General features: G+C 35.5%; 3 protein-coding genes across 5 annotated transcripts; 2 read left to right on the top strand and 1 right to left on the bottom strand.

Moving 5' to 3' along the window:
* Positions 1 to 2,920: 2,920 nt before the first annotated feature.
* LOC113227019 (39S ribosomal protein L4, mitochondrial) lies at positions 2,921 to 4,324 on the top strand. The gene is made up of 2 exons (XM_026459877.1): positions 2,921 to 3,647; positions 3,910 to 4,324. The coding sequence occupies exons 1-2, from the start codon at positions 3,001 to 3,003 to the stop codon at positions 4,124 to 4,126; spliced, it is 864 nt and encodes a 287-aa protein (XP_026315662.1). The 5' UTR covers positions 2,921 to 3,000; the 3' UTR covers positions 4,127 to 4,324.
* A 63-nt stretch (positions 4,325 to 4,387) lies between these two features.
* Positions 4,388 to 8,476, bottom strand: LOC113226793 (hydrolethalus syndrome protein 1 homolog). Its single transcript, XM_026459541.1, has 5 exons — positions 8,465 to 8,476; positions 6,280 to 6,408; positions 5,858 to 6,199; positions 5,593 to 5,771; positions 4,388 to 4,520 (listed from the first exon to the last, which is right to left on the bottom strand). The coding sequence occupies exons 2-5, from the start codon at positions 6,395 to 6,397 to the stop codon at positions 4,476 to 4,478; spliced, it is 684 nt and encodes a 227-aa protein (XP_026315326.1). The 5' UTR covers positions 6,398 to 6,408; positions 8,465 to 8,476; the 3' UTR covers positions 4,388 to 4,475.
* Positions 7,971 to 17,587, top strand: LOC113226791 (aminoacylase-1-like). 3 transcript variants are annotated; one of them, XM_026459538.1, is made up of 10 exons: positions 7,971 to 8,182; positions 11,321 to 11,430; positions 13,679 to 13,848; positions 13,932 to 14,103; positions 15,861 to 16,007; positions 16,123 to 16,193; positions 16,271 to 16,387; positions 16,656 to 16,751; positions 16,883 to 17,016; positions 17,119 to 17,587. In XM_026459538.1, the coding sequence occupies exons 1-10, from the start codon at positions 8,046 to 8,048 to the stop codon at positions 17,321 to 17,323; spliced, it is 1,359 nt and encodes a 452-aa protein (XP_026315323.1). In that variant the 5' UTR covers positions 7,971 to 8,045; the 3' UTR covers positions 17,324 to 17,587. The 3 variants fall into 3 exon arrangements, with proteins under 3 accessions (XP_026315323.1, XP_026315325.1, XP_026315324.1); XM_026459540.1 differs by having other exon boundaries at positions 8,041 to 8,267; XM_026459539.1 differs by lacking the exon at positions 7,971 to 8,182 and adding an exon at positions 9,392 to 9,437.
* Positions 17,588 to 17,621: the final 34 nt, after the last annotated feature.

Here is a 17,621-nt window from a genome sequence, read left to right as displayed (position 1 = left end):
CTATAATATTTTGTTTTGTTATTCATTGGCGACGAGTAGGTATCAAAGTACCTATCTGCAAACTTATTTAGTTAGAAACTTAGGTATATTTAACTTATTTAGTGAATACTTTAAAAAAAAAATTAACGAAACAGAAAATAATTTTTAAAGTAAAGAGCCTAACGGCGTAATTTTATGTAACACAAGTTTTGCCCGCAATTTTTCAAAAAACAGAATTTGGAAATTTCCAGAAGTAAAGTCAAAAGATTCCGCTAACTTTAAGATTTAAGAGCAAAAGCCTACTTCCGTAAAGTCTGTAATTAATGTCTCAGTTCGAGTGCCCTATAGCAATAAACGAAAATGAAAATCGTAGAGGTTCCACCGCCATTGAGTCATGCTGGATTGTTTTTATTGCACCCCCCACGTTACCTAAATTGCTTTGATGTCTTGGCTTATAATTATGACTCATGAAGACAATGTTTGAAAACAATCTTCAATTCAATTAAAAACAATCCAGCATGACTCAATGGCGGTGTGTAATTAAGTACTTAGTGAATGTGACACCCGAAAGTCATTGTTCCTGGGCGTTTTAATATTGTGTGATAATCACTAATTACAGGTTTCGACGATACGATTTCTTTATATATTTTCCCGATATTTCGGAACGGTTACACGATCCACCGTCACAGGTTGACTGGCCAGCGGCAGATGACAGTTTGAAGAACAGATACTCTGTCTGTCGTCTGTCTACCGTCTTTCGCTGTCGACGACTACCCTCATCTCGATTACGATTCATCATTCAGCCATACGACGCCCACTGCTGGGTATAGGCCTGCCGCAACGGTCTCCACGACATACACACGATAACACACAAGTCCACTGAGGTAATTTGGACGCAAAATTGTTTGTAGTTTCCCGAACGCTGCCCATCCTAGTTGGATTCGACGAGAGATCTCTTTCTCAAAGTTAGACTTACGTAACTGGACTGGACTGGATAGGATTAGAGCTCTGATCCTGTAATCAGACTGACATAGTGGCGTTTTTGTATAAGTACCTTAACACCTCGATATACCTATAGTCTACTTGGCACCTTTGGAGAGACTGCAGCACCGCCCAGGTCTCGATCGAATCAATCCTTCTCATAATCCACAAACGCTAAGCAAAGTGGCCGGTTATACTCCCCGGTTTTCTGCATAACCTGCCGCAGCGTATGGATGTGGTCTATGGTACTATAACCCTTTCGGAAATCGGCTTGTTCGGGAGGTTGGAAATCGTCAAATCTGCGAGCAAGACGATTTGTGATAACTCTCGAATACAACCTATAGATATGGCTCAGAAGCGAGATTGGCCGACAGTTCTTCAAGATTGTTTTATCACCCTTTTTGAAGAACAGGACGACCTCGCTTCTGCCCCATGCCTTCGGCGTTTGACCTTCGACGATGACAGAAATGAAAAGCTTCTAGAGGACTTTAAGTATCGGCTTGGCGCCTGCTCTCAGAAGCTGTGTAGTGATTCCAACATCGCCCGCCGCTTTGTTGTTCTTGCTAGCTGTCGATCGAAACTCTCTATCTCCCTCGGGATTTATTCCTACTATTATATATTATTCTCACGAAGCGCTTGTTTTCCAGATTTATATGGCTAGCGGCGAAGGAATGGAATTCTCTGCCTGCGGGCATATTCTCCGAAGGCTATATATAGCTTGGATCTTCAAGGCGAGAGTGAAAAAAAAAGCCATTATTTAGGTGTACATGCTACGTCGTCGACCTCATCGTCACTTTCCATCGTGTGAGATGGAGGTCAAATGCGCACCTATTTTTTTATAAAAAAAAACTTTCCTAACGTAGTGAAACTACAAATACGTTTTTATGTCCAAAGTTCGGAGTCATTCTCGTTTTGCGAAAACAGACGCTTTTTTGGGAAACGCTTTCAATTCAAATTAACTAGAGACCTTAACTTTTTACAGATTAGGTTTCGTTCAAGAAAAACATCCAATAATTTAAGTAATCATAACCGTTTGCTTTAATTTGAACCTTATACATGGAACTTTCAATTGCAAAGAAATAACACATTAAAATTAAGTTTCAATACAGGTGCATCGACTCAGTAGTATTGGCACACGAGCCCATTAAGCCTGACACTAAGCATTTACTCAGATCCAATAAGGTATTTGCGCATCGACCCAGTATCATCTAGTAATTGAATACAATGACCCTAATCTTGCTCTCCTCTTGCTGACTCATAGATGTAACCTTACAGTATAATTATCTTCCATGACTAGACATTATCACCATGACTGACATTCGACAATAACCTGTCCTAACAAAAACCTTCATGACTTGTATACTTGAATTTGGCATTATATTTCGGCGCTGAGAGTCACCTGGATACGTGCTGGATGTTGCACGCGTCAACAGAGACTGTCATATGTCCCTTTAATATCAGATGACGATGCAGTACACCCTTAATGGAGATACACAGTCCAAGGAAGCACTTTTAAGCACACCAGAAGGATATTTCATTTTTTTACACAGCATACAATGTTTTTAATTTTGCATTTGCCGCCTTACATTACACATAAAAGTGTAAACCGGGCGTGTATACGATACACGGAGCGACAACTCATACCTACTGGTACCGTTAGTTAGTTTTACAGAAAACTTAATGTTTCTACTAAAATTATGATTGGACTTTAAATATTCGAGCTCTATCCGCTCAACGCTGGTGCTAATGCGCCATGCATAAAAATCTGTTCACCTTGACATGGCGTTCTTTCGGAAAATATAAAAACTAAAGTATACTAGATTTTTTTCAATAATACAGTTCATTTTAAATAGGTATCTGTACCAAATCAAGCAGACATTCAATGAGGCTGAATGAGTAACAAACACACTTTGAATAAAATTATAACCTAAAAATTTTGACAATTCTCTGCAGCAGTCTCGGTTTATTTAGCAGTTTTATTTAATTACCAAATAATTCTAGTTGTATATTATTAGATATTAAATAAATAAGCAAGCAAGCATGACTTCCCTACTAATAAGTGCAATTAAAAGGCTCCACATCAATGTGGCTCCGCAAATTCGTATATTCTCTTCAGTGGCCTCTAATGCTATATCTGTTCCAAACACAAATGATTCTTTGACTATAACCCAAAAGGATTGGAAATTCCCACCACAATACACAAAACCACGTGAAGTGTGGATTGAAAACTTGGATACGATCGAAGAGAAAAAACTGGGGTTGTTTGAGTTACATCCAACTGTATATGCCTCTATGCCTAGGATAGACGTTATTCATCGTAATATTGTGTGGCAGAGGAAGTATAGGTGGGTGTCTTGGGCCCATACGAAAACGAGAGCGGAAGTGAAAGGTGGTGGACGAAAGCCTTGGCCTCAGAAAGGATTAGGCAGAGCCCGACATGGGTCTATTAGATCTCCTTTATTCAGAGGCGGCGGAGTAGTTCACGGTCCACGCTCGGGCAAAACTCATTTCTTCATGTTGCCATTTCATTTGAGAATATATGGATTAACAGCAACTCTGTCTGCAAAGTTAGCACAAGACGATCTCCATGTTGTGAGGGATTTAGAATTACCATCAGATGAACCTGAATATTTAGCACAGTTGATTGAAAAGAGGAATTGGGGACCTTCAGTGTTACTTGTTGATGAGTAAGTAGCATACTTATGAGCTCATACTGTGATAGTGTGATACAGTAGTGTGGCATTACGTTTTATGTATAATGAGGAGCTTCAAAACAAACAGTGATAAATCTGGTAAATTTCAATTCATATTTCTTCTAATCTCTTTTCGCTTTGTGCATTTGCAATGTATTTTTAAGAAAGATTTAGCAGTTCAAGTTGGATAAATTATGTTCAGACGCTCCTCGATTCCAGGACTGTTTTAATATATTGTTTTTTGTTTCCATTTCAGCACTGACTATGCCCCACAAAATGTAATAGCAGCCACTGATAGTCTGCCGCATGTCAATATTATACCTGTGTATGGCCTGAATGTATACTCAATGCTGAAACATGATACCCTAGTCCTTACTATGAGAGCTGCAGAGAAAATTGAAGAACGCATTTTACATCATCTAAATTCTATTACTAGAGACAAAGAGGCTGCATTTAAATTAAGCCAAGTGTAGTTTTATTTTAACTGTTGTGAAAAGAACACTGACCCCTCAAAATTACATGGGGAGGAATGTTTATTGAGGAAAATCAGAAGATACATTAAAAAGCTAATACATAGAAAGCAGTAAATAGTATTTTAAAATATATACACAATATAATAATATGGCAATTATGTTTTTATCCTGACCATTTTTTATCATTTTCATTTTATCAGTGTTCTTGTCCAATACACTAAATAGTATATTGAAAAATATTAATAAAATAAATGTTATAAAAAGTCAATGTTTTTATTTCAAAATTAACATAAGCAACATGTTTTCTCTTTGAAGATTATGTCCATAACAATCTCCAATAAATTGATTGTCATTTCTTTAAATCACCTTTTCCCCGAAGCCTTTGTTCCGAGCCCTGAAAACAAGTAAATGATATTATTTGACAATCGCAAAGACTGTAGTGTACACTGTGTGTGTAGGAGATCACCAGTTTGATTCCTGACTGGATCAATTTGGGAAATGAGCTTTTCTAAATTGAGTTCCTTGTTGAGTGTTGTGTTTGTAAGTATTGCCCTGGAGTTAATTTTATTACTCTGGTGATCATATAATACATGGAATTCCCTAATAAGAGGCCAAGTAATTGGTACGTCTGTCAAATTATTTTATCACTATAAAGCATACAAGACACACATGACAATTCAATCCAAAAGTGTCCAATCAATCAAAAAATTTCTAATTATCATTCATTTATACAGCTATGTGTCTCAGTTAGTAACTTGTGTTTATAATAAAATAAAAATTGGTTTAAAATTTTTCATGTTATGATGGACTCTTAGTTGTCCATAATAACTAACTGTACTTTGCTTTTGTCTGTTATTAAACAGAGTTAAAACAATCTTCACACCTAGAAAATTCTTTCAATAAGATCTGTTAAGTACAGATTTTGAAAATTTATTTTCTGCAATCCGCTGCTTATTAAGAATAGTGGCCCAAAGCAAAACCGTTACTTTTGCAATTTTACCATTGATATGTTCAATAAGTGCTTATCATCACCTTAAGAGTGAAAACCTGACATACACATTTTCACATTGTTTGTTTTTACTGATTTTTGTTAACTTTAAACTTCTTGTTGAAGTATATTATTAAAGTAATATAGTATCTGAAACAGGTATAATCTAACTAATTAAAATTCTAACACAAACATCATTACATTTACTACATTTTACACATTTTTATCTTTGTCCGGAAAAATTACATAGAAATCACATATGAGGTATTCACTCCACGATGATGTTATGTTCTTTTTGTTGCGAATAAAATACTGAACTTTCCATTGGTTAAAATAATCACTTTGCAACTATAGTTTGTTGGGCTTTTACGCCATGTGGACTAAATAACCCTCACTTTATTTAACTGTCTTCCTTATGAATGAGATGTTTTGAAATCAACCACTATTCTTGAAAGCCATCAATTTGTTTTCAACTTACCTTATTGCCTGTAGATGCTGTACTACCAGCCATTCTTTGTCGTATACTCCATCTGAGCTCTGCCCAGTCATTTTCTCCTGGTACATTTGATTTGTATTTATCCCATAATGATGTGTAGTAGTGGTACAGTGACACTGGGTCACATTTCTTTTTTACTGGCTGTTTTGGTACTTTTATCACTAAAAATACAAAAAAAATTAACTTTAATATCTCTTAATGACATTTTTATTAAGTTGCTTATTATCTAGTATTATATTTTACTTACAGTTAGTATTGGAATGGATAGTTTCCTTGGTTTCTTTAGGTATTTTTTCAGCTTTTTTCTCTTCCCTAATACAAGAGCATGCTCGCCTTGGCAACTTTTCCTCTTGAGTCTTTGTTTGCTGTCCTAATACTGGTGCAGAATGTACATTCCTCATTTTTAAAGGCTGCCTTCCCTTCTGGCATTGTTTAGAACATTGTGGAATAGTGTTACTGCTACTTATTGATCGTAATCGTGAACAAAATGTACTCGCGCTATGCAATCTTTCAACACCTTGAGATTCATATTCTTCAGTATCTTTCTTGTACCTCTTTGCTATATCGTACTTAATAAGCTTCTTTAGATCTGTAATTATAAATTGACCACTGCTTTACTACAAATTTATACGTAAATAGGCGGTAAAACGTAGCAATAAAAAACCGTACCTGTGATGAAATACTTTAGAACTTCTCCACTAATATTATGAATGCCCAAATTGTTTAAATATCTTAATATTTCTCTAGCGTCCAGTTCAGAAGTTAAACGGTAATATTCATCATCCATGTCGAAGAAAACTGAAGAAAATCCAAACAAAAATCAAAAGTAACGAATACCACTCCGAACTGTAATACACCACACACCGACAGACAGAAACATTTGAGTGACAGACAGAGACAGGAGATATTTGACAGTATTTGACACGACGCGAACGTTACTTTTTCTTTTTAATTTATTGCTGGCCATGGAAATAAAGTCCGGCAGCCGAAAACATAAAAATAAGTTTTTCTGTAAATATGGCCGCCACAAAGAGGATAGGCAATTTGTGGCGGCGTGCTTGGATTGACTCGGGATTCCTTAGAACGGGCCGATACGGGTATTTTAGTTCGAGATTCGTATAATTTCGCGTTTTAATCTTCGATTAAGGCACAATAGCACTATCCTATTCCACTTTAAACTAGATTTCACAAAATAATTGAAAGTCAAAATAAAAACGACACTTTTCCCTCCAAAAGGTCCAGAGCGAATCCCGCGAACGTTACTGAAGTTTAGTGTTGCACGTGTATAATACTCTCCATATCGATTTGACGGACTACATCGATTACGACTATATCGATATACCAATATATATATGTGTACGTACGTACATTCACAATTTTTTTAATACAACGGTGTGTCCAATCAATTATTTACTATAAACGTCATGACAACGACAACATGCATCACCGACGGAAAATTAAAAGCGTCTTCGTATAATTCCGCATATTTTACGTTTATCATGACGGTAAAAAATATATAGACTTGCCATTACAGTAGAAAAAGTATTACCTACTAAAAACGTCAATTTGCAGAATTTTAATAAAGACGTTAGATCGCCACTAAAGGCGAGGCAGTATAACGTTTGAACCTAGCCTATCTTTTTAGACGAAAGAACAAAAACAGCAACGTGTGGAAAATCCTGTAAGAGAGAAATGGTCGAATAGTACATTTTTTACACGAATTAATTTTTAGTTTATGTACATTACGTTGTGCGTTTCTTGATTATTTGTTACCATTATGCTGATGGCTCTGAAGCCAATGCTTTATAAATAAATAAATAATGTGGAAAAATAGCGTGCTTTTGAAGTTGCAACTACAGTCTACAAAGATTATTAATTTTATTTTATGTTTTATGAAGAAAAAACCAAGAAAGAAATAGTGATGAAGAAAGTTAGAACTATATTACTTATCTTAAACTAAATTACAAAAGACTTTATCCTGAAAATTCCACTAATTACGAATTCAAAGTTTTTGTTTAAAGTGATAGAAATTATTGTGATATAAGTGAAAATGAAAACATAAATATTGACTCCCACCGCTTAAAATACTATGCAAAAAACCTGAATAAGTGAACTAATTTATTTAAGAGAAATTGAAAACAATCTATTAGAACTACAAAGGAAAATATTACTGAGTATTCGATAATTAAACGAAGGCATGGCTCAAAGGACTCGTATCCAAGCCAAAACCATTAATAAAAAAAAAAAACAAAAAACGTGTTGCGTTTGTTGCAGTCAACAACAGCTAACTTATGGAGTTAACATCATTTAATGCTGTTAGATAAAACAATAACATAAAATGACGTAATATACATAATATAAGTTCGTCGAGTTGAATGTATTAAACGTACATCTTTGAAGTCAGCGAAATCCTTTTTACAGATCGGACCCTTTCGATGTCTAGCGAGACGAAAATAAAAAGCCTGCGCGCCGCCGTCGTCTACGGCGGCGCTACTTGTCAAATGGATCAGCTGTTTAATGTCACGATTGTCAAGTCCATGATATCAGCTGTAATAAAAGTGATGCTAATACGGTATATGAGAACTATAAAACTTACATTTTCTGATTATTTCATGTATTTCTTTTATTTGCATATTAATTGGGGGCAGAGTGCTCAGGTAAGTAAATTGTACTTTATTTTTTATACAATCTTCGTTGAAAGTGCTTAACATGTTCTTTGTTTACTAACTTGTTTCCATGATCAACCTTGATAAATATTATAAACATTTTCACACAGTCACTGAATTTTACCAACATAACGAAATATTATCAATATATTATTAAAAGAACATTTTGTGGAAGGACTGTACATTACCATCGCACGATTTGAGGGTTGGGAGGGGGGGTGGGGGGAAGGGGAGAGGGGAGGGGACCCTTCGTGCAAAGTTTCAAAGTTAGGAAGATAATAGTTTTCGAGATATTAATTTTTGAAAATTCGAAAAAAATAACCTCAAAAAATCATATTTTTGCACCAAAGAGCGGGGCAAACCCCTCCTCCCGCACCCCTAGCGGGAAAAACCCACCCCCAAACCCCCTCTGACCCCACTTCCTGTGTTATACGTACAGGTTATACGAGAAACTAAATTTAACCTAAAACCAGGCAAAAATGCAAAATCCTAATTGATGCATACATCAAACAGTAAAGCAAGTAAAGTAAACAACAACAAACAACATGGCGTCCTTTTTTGCGTTTCGTTATTTTTTTGGAACAAAAAATAATTGTTCGAAAATAAAAAAATTTACAATTACGTATTAATTTGTGCTGTTTAATTGAATACTGGGAAAAATTTTTGTAATAACGCAAAAAAATAAACATTTTCGTAAAAAAAAATGAACGAAACGCCGCGCGCGCGGAAAATGTTTATTTTTTTGCGTTATTTAAAAAAAAATGTTACTATGTCCCACACCAAATTTGACGCCCCTTCGTTGAATCTGGTAAGCATGGCATTGCACCAAGTGAGCTATCCGTTTTTTGAGCCTCAGTCAAATTGTGTGGTATCCACCGAGAGCACAGCTTTTTCACACCCAAATGTTTGTGTAGTATTGATTGTATTTGACTCATGTTTATGCCTAAAGATGCCCGATTCTCATGGTATGTCACATACCTGTCTGTTTTGATCATACGGAGCACAGCATCGATGTTTTTGTTGTTTACAGCAGTGGACGGGCGACAATTACGAAATTCGTCACTGATATTCACACGACCGCGTTTGAATTCTGCAAACTAGCTATAAATAGTCGTCTTGCATGGTGCTTCATCGCCAAAAGCAGTTTGAAGCCGAGCAAAGGTCCGCTGAGTTGTTAAATTACACTTAGAAAATCATACTACGAAAATTTTCACGAGTTAAATCCATGGTAATGTAGACAACCAATTTCTAAAATAACGCCACAATGTAAAAACAAGTAACAGTCATATTATACAGATACTACAAACTGTATTCTACAGCCAAAGAGTTTCATTTTCAAAGGTTGTAATTACTTTTTAAATATTGTTTATGTAAGTGAAAACTTCCGGAAACTTATAGTGCGTCCTATGTAAAAACGTATACAGTAACAACGTATACCATGAACTCTTATTACGATTCAGTTTAGTACCTAAAATAAATCGTTGTGAGACAGCGCTACTTGAAGTGTATATCACCATCCCGCTTCTTTATCGTTACGAACCTATACTGAACTGTAATAAGAGTTCATGGTAAGGCCCCAGTTCCCTATAAAAGAATCGTTTACCGTAGTTAAACCAAATCGTGGTACCATGACTTTGGACTTAGTTCTAAGATTCAAGCACATCAAGCTATTCACTTTTGTTCGAATATCGCCTCCAGTGAACGAAAGAAGATCCATTAATGTGTAGCTCGATATTGTCGGCTAAATTTGTAAACCTCGTACGTCCATTAATGTGAACTATTGAATAGGCACAAATAACAGAATTTTTAGAAATAATTAGATTGCAATCGAAGTATTATACTTTCATTTTATAAATAAAAAAGATCTAGATATTATATTTTAAACTTTAATTGTCCGATATTGCGAGCAAAATGATATTTCGTCCAAAAACGGAGTTACGACGTTTTCAAATTTACTACTTATTACCTACCTTGTGTCGTCAGTTGTAGCTACTTCGCCCCGCTCTACAAAATTTTATGGAGTATAATTAATATAATGTTGTCTTGTGTACTCTACTTATGTACATACCTAGATACACAAAGTTTTCCTTATGTAATTTGTTCTATCAGACACCAAATACACACACGGCTTTAGATAAATATATTATGTCAGTGTCAGGGGGCGTTCCCATTATGTCGTAACGTTTTATTTATCGTTGGACGACTGTCGCGTCTAGCCTGGGGGTCTACTGTCGTTCGCGGTCCGACATTCGTTCGAAACAATTATTGTCAAAGAAGTAATACTCGACCAAATTAAAAGACAATGTCAAGTATGAAGCTTCATTCGCGTCACGCCTTTTTTAATTTGATCAAGTTTTACTTATTTGACAGTAATTGTTTCGAATGGATGTCGGACAGAGAACAAATTAGACCGCATCTTCTCATATCACGACTATCTGCCGTGACTGTGGCGTGGTTTTTTTTTATATCGTTTTACGACAGCTGTTCCCACTGGATCGTTACAACAATTTATCATTTTACAGCAGCCTTGCCGTTTGCAGATATGAAACAACGATAAATAAAACGAGACCACAATAGTAGCTGCGCTTATCTGTCGTCACATTTTTATCGTGAAGTTTTATATATCGTCGTATGACTGTCGTTCTAGCTCTTCACATTGTTTTGTCTGTCGTCGAAACGTCAAAAAAGTCGTGAACGACAGTTAATCGTGTTGTACAGGGTCAAGAGCACGTCAGGCTTGACGCTAAAGGTTTAATTAAATTCAATATTTTATTATTTAAACTTATAATTTAAATATAATTTTCTATGCCGCTTGCAATGAGAACGGTCCAGAGTCCAAAGTGTCAAGCTTGATGTGCTCTTGACTATACTATACGTAAACAAATTCATTTAATATACAAGCCACGACACTTTAAACTTTACGACTATCTGTCGTCACGACGTAATGGAAACGCGCCCTCAGACTTCAATTATAGGTAGCAACCACTAGTACATTAGGTACTTTAGCGATAGTTACAAAGCGAAGCATTTCATTTTTATTGCAGTGCTTCCCGTGAACGCTACACTATGGCGGCAAAATACGCTAACAACTCAGCAATTCAAAACTTCATTGAATACTTGAAGATACCAAGTGTCCAACCTGACGTCAATTACGGTGAGAAACTTCATAAAATTAGTGTACATTTAATATTTTTTTAATAAGATATACTTTGATCTTTGTTACGTATTCATCTCTACAAATTAACATTTATCTTGGTCGTTAGCGTATGTGGGCCTCGATTTTCTTGAGAGCAAACACTTGTAATAGAAACTTAAGATTATTTTCGCCCACTTTCAAGTTAAATCAACCCTTACAGTTTGTATATTACGATGAATTTTGACAGTAAAATTGAGCTATTAATAAAACTTATACCTTTTGGACACAGAATAAGATTATTATAATACCAAAATGGTAGAACGATGCAAGGGTTTACCTAATCGAATATTCATTTACAAACCTACATTACAATGATTGTTATATATTTATACATTTATGTATATTGTAATAGATTTACTGTTCAACAGAGATTCTGTCAGTGTTGATAATCACAAAATAATTCGATAATTTATCAAAATCCACTATCTAAAGTATTTTTTTATGTTCGAATTGAATGGTGTTTGCCGGGCTTATCATTTTACCGGGCGCCATATTGTATAATATAACAAAGTATTATTACGCAATTAATTATCACCGCATAATTTGATTAACTTGAGCTTTTCTCGGTAAATTATGGCAAAACAAGATCGTGACTTACCGCCTTGTCAAGATAAGACGATGCAACGCTATCATTGCGAAAGGATGCGAAAGGCAACTCATACTAATCGTGCTTTTTGTATGGAAAAACCGTCGAATGCTGCCCATTTATTACGTGCCCTATTAGCAATAAGACCTAACTTGGGATATTGGGTAACAGACAAAAGATGAAACATTACTTAAGCATATACAGTTCGTAAAGTTTCCATACGCCCCAGGACAGGAAGTAATGTTAGAGGCCAGTATATTAACAAGTTTAAAAAGGATATAACACATTCAACTATGGACGTGGGACATGCAATTGAGACTAGGGCGATGAGTCAATTATTTTATTCCCCGCACAGATTGCTAGCTCTTCTGAAATGAACTAGGTTTACAATTGGCACGAATTGCATTGCAAGGGTACATTTTTGTGCTCGAGAAGTTGAAATTAATTTAAGGTATTTATTTCTAGTGATACATCTATCTATACATACAATTACATTATTATGTCTATTCCACTGTATAAATAGCTTAAAGCGTAGAACATTTAGTAGTATAAAAGCTGCAAGTTATTTTATTAATAATTTGACTCGCTGTTTTTATGAACTTAAAAAAAAATGTAAAAAATTTCACCCTTATGTGTGATTTAGAAATGCGACTGGTACTTGACCCTTATCGCCTCCTATGATATTTCTTCAAGCACCGACCTATCTCTTACATTCTCAGATAAAAGACGTCAGTAATTGTATGACTGCCATCTTGTTTATTTGAATTTCGAATGTTCAATTTCGGTATAATATTACCCAGAGTGTATTTTGGATAATTGTAACTTTTTCATTGCAAAACAAAAACCTACTTCAAGAATTTGCTTAACGGCTTTTTTCGATTTCCATGGGATCCTCTCATCAGATTCTGACTTCTTGGTGACAAAGGGTCTGTTACGGACTCCTTTGTACATTTTATAGTTTCTTTTCTGGTTGTCATGGTGACGGTGATTTGTTGATGACACGTATTGTCAAGTGAAAAGTCGACTTTTATTTACGGAAAATAATTAGTCATTTGTGACAGCCGAAACGAACCCAGAACAACATCAAGGACCACTTCGAGTGTATACCCTTTCAAACAAAAGAAGAATTTTCAAAATCGGTCCGCAATTGATGGAGAAATTGGTGAATACACGCTACACGGACATCCCTATAAAATTTGAGAATTTCCTTTGATTTTATCCCCTCATCAGATTCTGACTTGGTGACAACGGGACCACCGCGAAAGTGCACTCTTTCAATCGAAACAAAAAAGAATTTTCAAAATCGGTCCACAATTGATGTAGATATCTGAAAACATACATACAGCCGAACGTAACCTCCTCCTTATTAAATTAGCACAGACAATAATTAATGCTACAAGTACTAGTACTATTCGTAGTCAGTTACTTATGAATGCGTATAGAACAATTTATAAATTTGAAAATAATGATGTTCAGGTAAACAAGTGATTTAGTATTTAATTAATTAATGCAACTTAGTTCAGATCGTACCCTACAATAGAAAACACGATTATGATATTTTATTGGTTACTATGAAACTACAGACGTGTACGAAATTTACTGTATGTTGTTTGTTTTTAGATGAATGTGTAAATTTTCTGAAGAAGCAAGCTGCCTCGCTTGCATTGCCAATCAAAGTTTATGAGGTTGTTCCTCACAAACCTATAGTAGTCCTGAAATGGGAGGGCATAGAACCAAAACTCCCTTCTATACTTCTAAATTCGCATATGGATGTTGTACCGGTATTTGAAGTAAGTATGGTTTGAAGTGAAAAATAATATCGCGTAGCGTGTAACGCGTGGTATTATGTTGAATACGTTTATTTCTTCCATAGAAAAGTTGGACATATCCGCCTTTCAGTGGACACATTGATGAAGATGGCAAAATTTTCGCTCGTGGCTCACAAGATATGAAATGTGTTGGTATGCAGTACCTTGAAGCCATTCGGAAGCTAAAACAACGTGGTGTCCAACTGCAGAGAACTGTGTACATTTGCTTCGTACCTGGTAATTCTTTAGCATCACTCTTATGGCTCTGATCTACATTGACTGACACCAGGGACACTGGCATGCTAGTGCTGGCAAAGCATAGTATCGTGTAAACATTTTGTCATCCCAGTGACATCTTCCTGCTTCGCTATATCACCTGTGCCGGCGTCACTGGCTAGGTGAAAACATTTCAGTCCCATAACAAGAGAAGTATGGTAACTCCATTCACACGCAGCGGCAGCGGCGCGGCGTCCTCCGTATCTACACGGATTGCGGCAGATGCGCACACGTACAAAACGCGCTGCTACGTTTGTATGGAGTGACTATAATTATTATATTATGGTATAAGTTCAAGAAATATTATTTGCACCGATCGATGAATGTTATCTCTTGGAACGGCTTATCCTTTCTATTACAATAGGGTAATAAAACCATTAATTCTTCTTTTACTTAAAGCGTACACGGATTTTACCCAGTCATGGGTGCGCTTAATTTATTTTTCAGTATTCTAGTATTCAATTATTTACTCAACAGGTGGTTTTTTATGGTACGGTTTTTCAGTAGGTACTTTTTTTTTACACGGAGAAGATAAACTGTCTTTTTAGAAGATACATTTTACGAAGGCGTTTTATTATTATTTGTTTACATAACTTTTTATAGAAGCTTCCTAAAATAGTGAAAAAAAAGTATGTTTATGTAGAAATTAGGTAGTAAATAGTTATATAAAGAAAGTTAATTATATACTGGTAGAACCACGAAAACCGTAAAGGGGTCCAGCCAACCTGAATGTGACGTCAGAATGGCTGGCCACTTTATTTCTTTAATGTTTCCGTTAACGCAAAGGTAGAAAATATGTCAGTAAAGGTACTAAATAGTAATAATAATAATAATAATAATATATATAATAAAAATAATAATAATAATGAACACAGTTTGATTTGAATATCTCGTTTGGTCCAGCCATCTTGACCGACACCACGTGCGTTACCGAGATCTTTTGTCCTATTTTACTCTAAAGATTCGCCAACTATGATAAGATCACCAAACGAAGGACTTTTTTGGTTGTTTTTGCAAAGTGACACAAAAATAGAGTAAAGATAGATCTTTGATATTTTGTAAACTTTATAGCGAGCTGGTTGCTATGTACGTAAGTTTAGTAGCAGTAGAGCTTGTGACATGCCTGCCTACCTGCTTCTGCCGCTAAGCAGTAATGTGACCATTACTGCGTTTCGGTTTTGAAGGGCAAGGGTGCTGCTGAATTACAGGCATATGGGACTTGTCAACTTACGTCTCAGGGCGACGGGAGCGGTGACAATGCCTCTCCGGTCTTTGCGGTTTAAAGCTCTGAGTGGCACTGCAACTGTTATGAACAGGCGTGTCACTTACCACCACCAGGCCCACGACTTGTTCGTCCCGTCCCTTGGTATTATAAAAGAAACGTTCCAACCAATATGATGACAATCAGATGCATGCATCAATATTGAACCCTACAATATACATACGTGTGCCAGAATAACCAGTGAAAGGTCAACACAAAATATAAAAATCAGCTCACCTAGAAAGCACATAATTCGTATTGTTTTTATAAACAATTTTGTTTTTTTTTGTAAATACTTTATTTTTCGCACTGCACAAACGTGTGAATAACTGTGTGCCCGTGGCTGTGGCGCAAACCGCTGTACCTATCGATGTAGCTGACCATAATGTAATTAATTTCTTTTTTATAATATAAGCGATATAAGCCATAAGTAAATAATTATTGTGTCTGCTTTTAGATGAAGAAATTGGAGGTCATGATGGTATGAAGAAATTTGTACACACATCAGATTTTAAAGCACTGAATGTTGGATTTGCATTGGATGAGGGTATGGCTAGTCCGAATGAAGAGTTCATTATTTTCAACGGCGAAAGAAGCATCTGGCGTAAGCACTCATTCACTATAAAGATCACATATACCTAATATCAGTTTGATAATATTTTGATTGTAGCAATCCAAAACATTTAAATGTACAAACACTTTTAAATGTTTTTTTTTAGAAATCCATGTTCACTGCCCAGGTCGGCCTGGCCACGGAAGTTTGTTGCTACCGGATACAGCAGGAGAAAAGGTAGATAAACTCTTGCGACTGACAATTTAAACATTTCCAGGAAAAGTTTTCATTGTTAGCATGCCATTTTATTACAGCTAAGATACGTAATAAATAAATTCATGGATTTAATAGAACAACAAAAGAAAATATTGGACAGTGATTCTAAACTGACCATTGGAGATGTTACTACAGTCAACCTGACACAAATTTACGTAAGTAGCTTTACCTTAACGTGATAAAGCAAATTAAATCCACCTTAACTATTATGTTTAACTGGGATGCCCTAACCTTATTTATTTTGTTCAATTTTGTTTAAAAGTTTTTTTATTTTCAAGCTATCCTTTCCTTGGTGTTATTAGTTGGTAAGTGGGAATATTGTTGTTAACTGAAGCTACTATGAATGAAAACACACGTTTGAGAAGCAGAAATTGCTATTGAGGCAACATAAACAGATGTTTAAAATAAAAATAAATGTTGCAGGGGGGTGTACAATCGAACGTGATTCCAGAAAAACTGACCGTCGTATTTGATATTCGTTTGGCTGTTACTGTTGACCATAATAAGTTCGAGAGTATGGTAAGTACCAAATATGGGTAGGTACTTAAATGTTCGAAGATATGATCAATTCAATTCGAGACTCAATTCGAAAATTAGAATTCCATCTCGTGAAATAAACTATATTGTATTGGGTATTTTTGTCTTCTTAGATCAAACAGTGGTGTAAAGAGGCTGGCGATGGAGTGACGTACGAATTTGAGCAGTTTAACGAGAAAGTCGAGTGCACCAAAACAGACAATACCAATCCCTACTGGGTTGCCTTCAAATCGGCTGTAGATAATCTGTAAGTAATTTCAAAGTTTATCACACGATTAATATTACCTATGGTTATTATTCTTAATATACTACACGTCGTACTTGATAACGAAAACACTTTTCCTTTTAGGAATCTTAAACTGGATCGGCGTATTTTCCCTGGCGGGACCGACAGTCGGTACGTCCGTCAAGTCGGAATTCCAGCCATAGGCTTCTCTCCAATGAATAACACTCCTGTTTTGCTGCACGATCATGATGAGTTTTTGGAAGCCGATGTCTTTCTGCGAGGAATCGACATTTACGAAAAAATAATAGCAGCTGTTGCTAACGCTTAAAATAACAATAATTTTAATGACGAATAGGTATCTATTTAAAACACATGAGCAAAGTTCCAAAAAACTAAATACAAGTTTAATGTTGTTATTTAAATCAGTATGTGCCTTTCAAATTAGATGTTAAGAGTTACAGTAATCTAACAAAAAATGTACAATTTTAATAAGAAATTACTAAGTTTTTTACAATCGGTGTAATTGTTCTTGTCACCTTTCTATTCTTTGTTTTATTTTACTTGGCTCTACAAGTTGTAGAACCTTATATATATATATATATATATATATATATATATATATATAT

This window comes from Hyposmocoma kahamanoa, unplaced genomic scaffold (genome assembly GCF_003589595.1).
Source record: "Hyposmocoma kahamanoa isolate Upper Pololo Valley unplaced genomic scaffold, ASM358959v1 202, whole genome shotgun sequence".
NCBI classification, from domain to species: Eukaryota; Metazoa; Arthropoda; class Insecta; order Lepidoptera; family Cosmopterigidae; genus Hyposmocoma; species Hyposmocoma kahamanoa.
Note: the sequence above shows the minus strand (reverse complement) of the source record. Positions and strands in the feature narration are given on the sequence as shown.